Source organism: Clupea harengus, unplaced genomic scaffold (assembly GCF_900700415.2).
Source record: "Clupea harengus unplaced genomic scaffold, Ch_v2.0.2, whole genome shotgun sequence".
NCBI classification, from domain to species: Eukaryota; Metazoa; Chordata; class Actinopteri; order Clupeiformes; family Clupeidae; genus Clupea; species Clupea harengus.
The window spans coordinates 20,146-32,500 of record NW_024879910.1 but is presented as its reverse complement, the minus strand read 5'-3'; the positions used below and the strand labels follow the sequence as shown (position 1 = coordinate 32,500).

The 12,355-nt window shown below is 47.9% G+C and overlaps 1 protein-coding gene across 1 annotated transcript in view; it reads left to right on the top strand.

The window, feature by feature from the left end:
- The window catches only part of LOC122130699 (macrophage colony-stimulating factor 1 receptor-like), a 21,817-nt gene extending 11,276 nt beyond the window's left edge, over window positions 1-10,541 (top strand). The window contains exons 17-21 of the mRNA XM_042705427.1: window positions 73-195; window positions 380-491; window positions 723-822; window positions 2,031-2,145; window positions 10,268-10,541. Coding sequence (XP_042561361.1) covers window positions 73-195; window positions 380-491; window positions 723-822; window positions 2,031-2,145; window positions 10,268-10,453 — 636 coding nt within the window. The 3' untranslated portion in view covers window positions 10,454-10,541. The remainder of the gene's footprint in view (window positions 1-72; window positions 196-379; window positions 492-722; window positions 823-2,030; window positions 2,146-10,267) is intronic.
- The last annotated feature ends 1,814 nt before the right edge of the window (window positions 10,542-12,355 follow it).

The following is a 12,355-nucleotide window of genomic DNA, read 5'->3' as shown; positions in this document are numbered from 1 at the left end:
TGCATGCGCTTGTGTGTGTGTGTGTGTGTGTGTGTGTGTGTGTGTGTGTGTGTGTGTGTGTGTGTTCCGCAGTGTATCCACAGAGACGTGGCAGCCCGTAATGTGCTTCTGGCAGAGGGCAGAGTGGCGAAGATCTGTGACTTTGGTCTGGCGCGAGACATCATGAACGACTCCAACTATGTCGTCAAGGGAAACGTAAGCAGATCAAATCACATCACACACACTCTATCAATATCTAAGACACAAATATATGAACATATCACTTGAAAAATGTTTTGGCTGTGTGTGTGCGCACGTGTGTGTGTGTGTGTGTGTGTGTGTGTGTGTGTGTGTGTGTGTGTGTGTGTGTGTGTGTGTGTGTGTGTGTGTGTGTGTGTAGGCTCGTCTACCTGTGAAGTGGATGGCCCCCGAGAGCATATTTGAGTGTGTGTACACAGTGCAGAGTGACGTCTGGTCCTACGGCATCATGCTCTGGGAAATCTTTTCTCTGGGTAAGAAAATTCACACATAAAAGCACACACAAACTCACTCATACACACACATACACACACATACACACACACACACACACACACACACACACACACACACACACACACACACACGTGCGCACACACACTCACACACACACATACACACACACACACTTTGTCTCTCTGTCACTCACACTCACACACACACATGTTTGTGATGACTGAGTTCCTGTGTCCCGGTCCTGCCAGGTAAGAGCCCATACCCAAGCATCCTGGTCGACTCCAAGTTCTACAAGATGATCAAGTGTGGGTACCAGATGCTCCGACCTGACTTCGCCCCTCCAGAGATGTAAGAACACACACACACACACTTATGAAAACACACTCTATACATACATACTCAGGACAGTCAAACACAGACACACACACACACACACACACACACACACACACACACACACTAATGAAAACACCCTCTTTACATACATACTCAGGACAGTCAAAAACACAGACACACACACACACACTCTCACAGACATACTAAAGAGGGTTGCTCACTGTAAGACATATGGGCAAACCTGGGCTGGCTCAGAGGAAACAGGCTCTGCTTCCTGTCAAATAAACAGAACTGCTGCCTGACTAAGTAATAGTCTACTACTGAACTCAGAACTCTTCCCAGTTGTGCCCTGCATGCTGTGTGTGTGTGTGCGTGCATGTGCGTGGATGTGTGCGTGTGCGTGTGTCTGTGCGTGTGTGTGTGTGCATGTGCTCTCAAAATAACTATGAGACGACTGAAGTCAGAGTCTGAGTCAGTGGCGCCTGTTCCTCCTTTGTGTGTGTGTGTGTGTGTGTGTGTGTGTGCTCTGATGTTAGTTCTGCATGTTAAACACATGATCCAAAAGCTAGCCACCCATATTACTGTCATTTCATGCCTCCCTCTCCCTCCCTCCGCTTATCTCTCCCTCTCTCTCTGTCCCTCTCTTTCCCCCTTTCCTGTCACTCTCCCACTCCCCCCTTTCTCTCTCTCTCTATCTCTCCATCTCCTCCATCGTCTCTCCCTCTCCCTCCCTCTCCCCTCTCTCTCTCTCCCTTTCTCTCTCACCCCTCTCTCTCTCTCCCCTTTCTCTCTCTCTCTATCTCTCCATCTCCTCCATCGTCTCTCCCTCCCGCTTCTATCTGTTTGCTAAACCTCTCCCTTATGATGGCATTCGCCTGCGTACACACACACACACACACACACACACACACACACACACATACACACAATGGGAGCGTGTTACAAAACATGCACACACACTCAGAGTGGTCGGGGGGGGGGGGGGTTAACACACACACACACACACACACACAAACTCACACAAACACATGCTCAAAGGGAGTGTGTTACAAAACACTAGCACACCGTGTGCCTCATAGACAATGACTTACAAATACACACACACATAGCCACATACACAGACACACACACACACACACATACACACACACACTAAAATAAATTGAACACTGCACAGTAATTTGATGTGTGTGTGTGTGTGTGTTTGTGTGTTTGTGAAGGTACTCCATCATGAGGATGTGCTGGAACCTGGAGCCTACGGAGCGCCCCACCTTCAGTAAGATCTGCAGCATGATCCAGAGACTGCTGGGAGACGAGCTGGAGCCTGACACCACGGTACATCACACACACACACACACACACTTGCATACAATCACACACACACACACTGGCATACAAACACATACACACACACACACTCGCATACAAACACATACACACACACACACTCGCATACAAACTGATAGATTTCTTCCTCTATTTAGTCTAATATACTTAATTCTGAAGGGTGATGTAGTGGGTTGTTGCAATCAATGAAGCTGGAGCGGTTCGGATCAGAGCCAGAGATATTTATTGCAGCAGACAAGAAATATCACTAAGTACTTTCTGAGTCTAAGTATTCTAAGTCTAAGTGGAACAGAGCTCTGAGAGTCGCCGCGGGTCGGAAGATGAAACAAGGTCCGTCTCTCTCGTCGCGAGCTGGAATCTGAACGTGGAACGTTGGGCACCACGTAATTTAACTATGGGTATTACGTAAACGAACACGAATGTATAACAATTCTTCTGACACGTACACTCGTACACAGGCATGGCCATGACAGTCCATCAATGTCCTTCAGCCAGGCCTAGGATGGTTCACAACATATACATTCCACAGCGGCGCTGTCTCTGGGTGGATCGGCATATGGCCTCCATCCACTCTAACACAACCAAGAATGTGGGCCTCCACACATCAACAGGACGAGAGGGCCATGTACAAGTTTTTAGGAACATAAGAAATATCACTGGAATCTAACATTCCTCCCTTTTGATCATTCTTAAACAAAGTTTAAAACATCAACAACAACAGTGTATTTCTGGAAAATCTAAAAAATCTAAACAATAAACATTTTTCATGGCTCTGACATTTTTTGTATGATTATATGGAAAGAAAATACAAAACAGGGAAGGGGGGTAAGGAATTGGAAAATACAGGACAGGAAATAATAAAACAAGGATACTTTGTCATACACTGGGAAATCCAGTGTAGGTTCTTGGGTCACTCGGGGGAAACCCTACTGAAAGTTGGGGGAAGAGGGGAAGGGAAGGTAAAGTAAAAGGAAGCATAAAGCAGGACTATCCTAATCTAAACAATTCTGGGGAGATGGGTCGGGGGATGGGGAGTTCCATTCTCCGGTATGGCCTTCAGGGCAGCCAACTTGGGAGTGGGGGAAGTACAGGCATGGAGCACAGAGAGGGACACTCTGATGGCGATATAGATCAGGACGATAGGGATGAGTACGGGTAGAGCCATCTGGATGATCTTGGAAAACAGAGACCCACCCAGATCACTCAATCCCTTTCCCAAGGACCAGGGGCTGGTCTCAACAGTCAACCTCGCAACGTTAGTATGAATATCTTTAACATAGCCAGTGACGTTAGCGGACAGATCAGGGACATAAGTACAACAACGTTGGTGCAAGTGTTGCTTAATGAAAAAACAATACCCTCCCAAGCGGACTGCTAAAAAGTCAAGGAGGTATTGATGCTGGAAAACCATTGTCCTGAGTCCATACAATTCATGACTAAGGTCGCTGAGTCCACTGGCGGAATCGTTAGCGATTGCGTCCAGAGTGTTAACTAGGATTCTAATCTCATCGAGGGCCACAGTGGCACCATACCCAGGGATGATAGCAGCGAAAAATCTTTGAGTTGGGGTAGCAATGGGGGAATTATTACCAAACAGATCACGCTTGGATCTGCTCTGACCAGTGGCATCACCTTTGATATGCTTTTCATCTTCAATTCCTAGAGCAGGGACCACGTAGGCCATATAGCAGGAACCCGACCAGGAGACAGGGAGGTAAGAGTAAGCAGTGGACCCACACACAAACATGGACCCATTTACTGCAAGCATGGTGTCAGTGTCTTTTATACGGTGGTCTGCGGCCACCCTCGTAGGGAGGGGGACTTCAATCGTGACACCATCTTGCTCGATCTGAATACCAGGGTTACCTACGTCAGTAGTGTAGGTACATGTACTATTACCCATAACCTGTCCGTTGCCGGAGTTAACCCAACAAATAATTCCTACGGGGGCGTAGCTCAATCTAACCTTAGTGGGGGGACCTATGTCCATGGGCACTGTGTAAAAGGGGGCATCTATGGAGGGTGTTCCATAGGCGGCAGTGTATTCAGGGATTGTGAAGGGGACAGCAATGTAAGGTGGTACCTGTGAGGAGGTTTGCATTAACCCACAAACCCAGCAAGCTTGCACTCCTTTAGCCTTCGCCAGACCGTGCGCAGCCTGCAAGAAGGTGTTATCTCTGTGAACCTCATAATGGCTGTCAATGTCACAATTTCCTTTTATACACAAATAACATATCAACAGGGCATACAACACATGGCATTTCATTTTGGAACAGTCGTTTCAAGAGTCTTCTCCTGGGACGGCTGATGGAGAGGGTAACAGTTCGTGGTCGGGAAAGTTCAGAAGATGGCAACACAGTTCAGATGGTGCAGATAGCCAAGCTATCTCAGGATCTCGGTCGTGATGACGGTCTTCAGGTTTCCAGCCACGGGGTACATAGGATTTAAAGAACAAGAGCAGTATCAGTTGGGGGGGGGACAGTGTTAATCTAACAGTTATGTTAATCTAGCACAGTTATGTTAATCTAGCACAGTTATGGCATGCTTTAATGCTAAGCAACTAAACATTTGTCTTGATTACAGTAACCACTATTATAGCACTAAGCAAGTGTCATTCTAATCTAAGAAGTTGTACCACCAAAAACCTATACCAACATCTCACCTGGACTGGTTCGAGAGGACAGAGGAGAAACCTGCACTTTAATTCCCTAATCTTCCTTTTGTCGCTAATCCCTCCGTAAAAATAAAAAATAAGAAATTAAAGTCTTCCCGCACTCTGACCTCCCTCTGCTCACCTATTCTGTAAAACAGACGTGAAAGAGGTTTTCTGCCAGTCCAATGAATGTCAATCTCAGTCAGTTGGCGCGTCAACTAATTTACAATGGCTAGCATGGATCCATTTTGTCTTGTTAGCAACCCTAATGGCAGATGGAGTAACTAACAGTATCTGATACGGCCCTTCGTATTTGGCCTCTAACGGAATTCTTTGTGGTTTGTGAATCATGACCCACTGTCCAGGCACCAAAGAGTGTCCTCCCTCTGGCGGCTCAACCCAGGCCTCTTTGACTTGGTTGGACGTCAGCTGGAGGGTCTCTGAGAGCTTGATGCAGTAGTTCATTAATGCGTCTGAGGTGAGGTGCACATCGGCTTTGCGTAGGTCAATTGAGCCTGGGAAGCTGAAGAACCGGCCAAACACCACTTCGTAAGGGGACAGGCCCACATCTTTGTTGTGTGTAGCTCTCATGCTACTCAGCGCAATGGGGAGCGCGTCCACCCAAGGTGTTCCTTCTTGATGCATCTTTGCCAGTCTTTCCTTCAGTGTTCTGTTTGCTCGTTCCACCTGTCCTGATGATTGCGGGTGGTAAGGACAGTGAAAAGACCATTCGATGTTCAGCATTCGGCATACCTCTGCACAGACTGCTCCGGTGAAGTGACTTCCATTATCCGAACAGATCTGATCTGGTAGGCCATAGCGAGGAATGAAATCTTTGACCAGCACTTTGGCTGTGTGTGCAGCTGTTCCTCGGCGGGCAGGGTAAGCTTCAATCCAACGAGAAAATTTGTCGATGACCACGAGGACGTCTCTGTATCCTTTGCACGCTGGCAGTGTGATGTAGTCCACTTGGAGGCAACGAAAAGGACCAGGGGGGGCAGGGACCTTCAGCATGGGAAGTTTTACTTTCCGATCATGGTTGTTTTTCATGCAGGTGACACATCGCTTAACAACATCTTTTGCCACGCCGGTGAATTTTGGATTCCACCAGACCTGACTAAACCTATTGCGCATCTTTTCCACACCCACATGTCCTAGTGAGTGAAGTTGCGTGGCTAGGTATGGCAGTAAGTTCTGAGGGGCCACTGTCTTCGTTCCCTGTCGCCACACCTTGTCATCGTGTAGTTTTGCACTGTTTCCCATCCAATCCCACTTCTCCTCTTGGCTTGAGGCATTTTGCATCTCCATTATGCTCGCTAAGCTTTCCTTCCGCCATTCTTCGTTTTCAGATTCCTTTCTCAATCGAAGGCATTTTGCGTAGTCGTTTTCCATTCCGAGTTCAGTTTTCATTTCAATGTTTCCATTTCTCCTCCCCTCTTTTTGTCTTGCTGCTTTTCTGGATGCGTCATCAGCTAGGGCGTTACCACGGGCTTCTGGGGTGTCCAAGTGAGTGTGAGCTTTCACCTTGACCACCGCCAGTTCTTTGGGGAGTAGCAGGCGTCCAATAAGTCTGCTACTAATTGACCATTTTTTATGGGCGTGCCTTTGGCCGTGACAAACCCTCGTTGGGCCCAAAGACGGCCGAAGTCCATAACGACCCCCAAGGCGTAACGGGAATCGCAGTAGACTGTGGCAGACTTTCCTTCAGCCAATTTGAGTGCTTGGGTTAATGCTTTCAATTCTGCTTGCTGTGCTGACGTTCCGGGATCCATAGATCCTGTTTCCAAGACTTCGTGTTCCGTTGTGACAGCCCATCCTGCTCCCCGGATGCCATCCTCCACCAGTGAAGATCCGTCAGTGTACAAGACAAGCTCGGGGTTGTGGAGAGGATCTTCTTTCACAAAGTGTTCCTGATCCATCAGGGCGATCAAGTCTTCACACACGTGGTCATCTTCCTCGTACGTGGCGTCCGTGGGGGCAATCATGGTTGAGAGATTTGAGACAGAGGCTTTTTGGAGGGAGATGTTGGGTGCTTCCAGCACGGCTTGCCAGTTTCCCCAGCGGCTATCTGAGACGCATGGGACTTTTCTGCCAGCCAGCAAAGCATTCACAGAGTGTGGGCAACGGATGGTGATCTTCTGATCAAGCACAAGATTGGTCACGAGTTGGTTGGCGAGGTACACGGCTTGTACCGCTCTCAGGCATGGGCCAAAGCCCAGTGCAGTTGTGTCCAATTTGGCCGAATAGTAGCCCACAGGTCTCCACAATCCTCCATGTTCCTGTGTCAGTGCTGCTGTCATGAACCCACGACACTCATTGACAAAGAGTGTAAAGGGTCTCTGCACATTGGGAAGTCCCAGCGCGGGGGCTTCACACAGGCTGTTCTTCAAGTCCTCAAAGGCTTGTCGTGCTTCGGCTTGAGGCTGATCTTGTCTCGGGAGTCTGGTTTTCCTTTCAGCATGTCGTTCAATGGTTGGGCGGTCTCCGTGTAATTGTCCACCCAATTCCTGTTGTCTGCTTGCCTGCGAGAGGCGGCACCGTGAGGTCCATCCGCACCGCGTGTGAGCACCATGTCGCTCTCATCGCGCTCAACGGAATCATCTGTGTGGGGGGGTGCAGATGCAGATGCGGCACCGTTGCTTGGTGGTTGGTGCTGGTCCTGTTGAGAGGAGAATGGCAGTGGCATTGGGAGCAGGTGGGGATGGGGGGGGTTAGTAGGTGACTGCATCAGAGGCATTGGTTGGTAGGTCGCGTGGTGTGGAGTGCTTGCAAGAGGCATGTGTGTTCCTGGATAGCTGTCCTCTCGGGAAGGAAACATGCTTGTGTGAGATTCCCCCACATGGCCATCAGATGGCGCCGTTCCCATTTCGTAGTCGGGGGGAGGTGCTGAGAGATCTGGGTACATCCCTCCGACCGCCCCCTGTTGATCCCGCCCCCCTGGAGGACCCGGCCATCCTCTGGGTGAAATCGCCAGTCTATCCCTGGACTCACACGCCTCAAGTTTCTTTTTAAACTCCGCGACATCTCGTTTTAACTGTTGAATCGACTGGCTTGTTTGCTGACACTCCATCAAAGCAATCGAAACATTCTTGGTCTTTTTCTCTACCCAAGACTCATACACCGCCAGAACTTTGCGTTTTGGCCACCAGTCACGGGTCTCAGTGATGTTATATTTCTTTTTAACTTGTACCTCGTGTTTGCTGAATTCATACTTCTTTTCAGCCCATGCTTCCAGTCCCTTATTAATCTGATAGCCATACACCATTTCATCCACCTCTGTGGGTTCAGCAGCCGTGGCCATTTTCCAAATTGTTCTTATAGCCACACAATACAGATCAAATTCAATTCAACTTTCCAAATTTATTAACTGTAATTTTAACCACAATGTGTTTCCTCTGTGTCCTACACACTATAACCAAATTTAATTTTGACTTTCCCAATTTATTAGCTGTAATTTTAACCACAATGTGCTTTCTTTGTCTCTTCACACACTGCACAAATTCCACAGCATCTCCTATCTTCTCTCACACACACACACACACACACACACCCCTCCCTCTCTGTAGGAGACAAAGCGGGTGCGTGCGATCACCACTAGCCCCCACCCTCGCCCTTCCCTGTCTTCGGAAGAGGAGAGAGTAGCGCAGCTATGAGTGATCTTGTTCTCGGGCAAACCAGCCCAGAACCCTGTGGGTATCTCAGAACTATTTCCGGACCAAGTTCCTCTTGACCACCCTCTGCCGTGCTGGATTCGGCGATCCGCACCTCGACTATATGTATCTTATCCAAGCCTTCAGAAAACAAAATAACCAACGGTTTCCACACTTAGAACCAGCTAATCATAGAAACAGCCTTCACGCAACACGGCCGAGTTGAGTTCAGGACACGTAAGCAAATTGTCGTCTTAACACAAGAACAGATCATATATCGGTTTTCGAAGTAAACTCCGAGCCTGACGTCAACCCCTCTACAGAATACGGCGAGACTGATAGAGTTAGTGCACAACCAAATAGCTATATCGACGAACATTAACAACAAACATCAACAGCAAACATTTATAACAAACATAGCATGTATCAAATGATCCCAGCGCTTGAATCACTGATACAGGTTAATCATCAAAAGTACTAGATCCTTGATGGTACAACATTCCCACTCTTTTTTGTTTTAACTGATTGGCAGACTAAAAAGAAACCATAAACAGACTTATCTAAACTAGTTCTTTAACTTCGTACTGGAAATGAGTGAGGTCAGCGAACATCACCTGGGAATGTGGAGCAGGCCCCAGTCAAGATGCGGCCTTCTGTGGAATGTGTCTTCCCCGGACCAGGCAGGCGATGTCACGACGACCAGGCAGGAGATGGCACGACAACCAGGCAGGCGATGTCCCGACGTCACGCAGCAGCCAGCGGAAAGCTGGGTTTCGGCACCACTGATAGATTTCTTCCTCTATTTAGTCTAATATACTTAATTCTGAAGGGTGATGTAGTGGGTTGTTGCAATCAATGAAGCTGGAGCGGTTCGGATCAGAGCCAGAGATATTTATTGTAGCAGACAAGAAATATCACTAAGTACTTTCTGAGTCTAAGTATTCTAAGTCTAAGTGGAACAGAGCTCTGAGAGTCGCCGCGGGTCGGAAGATGAAACAAGGTCCGTCTCTCTCGTCGCGAGCTGGAATCTGAACGTGGAACGTTGGGCACCACGTAATTTAACTATGGGTATTACGTAAACGAACACGAATGTATAACAATTCTTCTGACACGTACACTCGTACACAGGCATGGCCATGACAGTCCATCAATGTCCTTCAGCCAGGCCTAGGATGGTTCACAACATATACATTCCACAGCGGCGCTGTCTCTGGGTGGATCGGCATATGGCCTCCATCCACCTAACACAACCAAGAATGTGGGCCTCCACACATCAACAGGACGAGAGGGCCATGTACAAGTTTTTAGGAACATAAGAAATATCACTGGAATCTAACAAAACACACACACACACTCGCATACAAACACAATCACACACTCACATACAATCACACACACACACACACACACACACACACACACACTTGCATACAAACACACACACTCACTCATAGTAGGTATGACAGTAAAAATTGTAACTTCATAAAAAACATGGAATGTACTGGAAAGAGGACTTACAAAGTCACAAAAAAAGATGTCTCTAGCCCCATGATTAAAGAAACTACAGGAAATGAACCATCGTCATGAACAGTCCCGTTATAATGGATGTGAATGGGAAGACATGTGACCCATTTTGGGGGCTTTTTGACTACCGTAGATAAAACACCATAACATCCTTTTCTCTTGCTAGCTTACAAACTTATTTCACCAAAAACCCTGGTGACCAGCATAGCTGAAGAGCAGTTTTACAGTTAAGGTTAGAAATATTTTTTTAAATGCTGCCTGTGTGTGTTCTGTCTTCCCATAGGGAACCTATCAGAACACTCAGCAGCAGAAGGAGGAAGAGCCGGAGGAGTCATGTGACGATGCCAAGTGCACTGAGGAGTCATGTGACCAGGCCAAGTGCACTGAGGAGTCATGTGACCAGGCACGTGATGCAGACGAGGAAGAGGAGCAGCCACTGATGAAGACCAACAACTACCAGTTCTGCTGAGAGCAGAGACCCAAACACACACACACACACACACACACACACACACTCCCTCTCTCTCACACACACACACATACACACACACACACACACACACTCCATCTCTCTCTCACACGCACATACAGACTCACACACTAACACACTCTATCTCTCTCTCTCTCACACACACACACACCCTCTCTCTCTCTTTCTCTCTCACACACACACACTCCCTCTCTCTCTCCCACACAAACACACTCACTCTCTCTTTCTCTGACTCTCACTGATGAAGACCAACCACTACTTGTTCTGCTGAGATCACTTCAAGCAGAGATCCAAACACACACACTTTCTCTCTCGTGTGCAAACACAAAACACACACACTCATGCCCTCTCTCACACACACACACTTGCACACACAAACACACACACACACACACACACACACACACACACTCACAAACACACACTCATACTATCCTTTTTTGTTTTATCTATCATCATATTAAGCTGTCCTTAAGCTATGACCATAGGACCAGTTCTCTTGCCACACTGAACACACAGTGACTATGAAAGTAATGCTTTTGTATACGCCGTTTCATACGCCAATGCAGCCCTTCCACAAACTAGAACTGCACGTGTAAATGCATCCTGGTCTGGTCTGTCTGTCTCCCAGGGATCTGGATTGGACCGGGCCTGAGGGTCAGATGCGTCTCAGTGCTAGCTGCTGTTCTGGGTTCTACTCCATGTCTTTCCTTTCTCGCTACCCCATCAATTATATCTCATTGGTTTATGTGTGTTTGTGTTTGGCCCTCTTCAGACTGCTGTGTGTGTGTGTTTGGCCCTCTTCAGACTGCTGTGTGTGTTTGGCCCTCTTCAGACTGCTGTGTGTGTACGTTTGGCCCTCTTCAGACTGCTGTGTGTGTGCGTTTGGCCCTCTTCAGACTGCTGTGTGTGTTTGGCCCTCTTCAGACTGCTGTGTGTGTTTGTGTTTGGCCCTCTTCAGACTGCTGTGTGTGTGCGCTTGGCCCTCTTCAGACTGCTGTGTGTGTTTGGCCCTCTTCAGACTGCTGTGTGTGTTTGTGTTTGGCCCTCTTCAGACTGCTGTGTGTGTGTGTTTGGCCCTCTTCAGACTGCTGTGTGTGTGCGTTTGGCCCTCTTCAGACTGCTGTGTGTGTTTGGCCCTCTTCAGACTGCTGTGTGTGTTTGTGTTTGGCCCTCTTCAGACTGCTGTGTGTGTGTGTGTGTGTGTGTGTGTGTTTGGCCCTCTTCAGACTGCTGTGTGTTTGTGTTTGGCCCTCTTCAGACTGCTGTGTGTGTTTGTGTTTGGCCCTCTTCAGACTGCTGTGTGTGTGCGTTTGGCCTTCCTCAGACTGCTTTGTGTGTGTGTGATGGCTATTATCAGACTGCTGTGTGTGTGTGATGGCTATCCCTAGACTGCTGTGTGTGTGTGTGTGATGGCTATCTTCAGACTGCTGTGTGTGATGACTATCTCCCTACTCCATCACTGCTATCTGACTGGAGTATGTGTGTGTTTCAATGACAGCCCTCTTTAGAGGAAGTGAGGAAGTTCCCAAATGTGTTTCTCAGAACAGGAGCGGTGCTGGAGTTTTCCTTCCCATTCCTGTAAATACATCTGAATGTGTGTGTGTGTGTGTGTGTGTGTGTGTGTGTGTGTGTGTGTGTGTGTACGCAGGCGAATGACGTCATGTGTGTGTGTGTGTTCGTTCCTGTGTTCTCTGTCTGACCCGAGTGGCCCTTCTCCAATGTGAATCTGTTTAATGTGAGACAGCCAGACTCTTCTCAGACTGCCTTTACTAATCCTTAAGTTTGGCGTACTCTTAACACAGAGCCTTTGCAGTACACTCCTGTGTGGTAGGGATGCATCCGAATCCGAATACTGTTGTTCTGGAAAGCACAAATAAT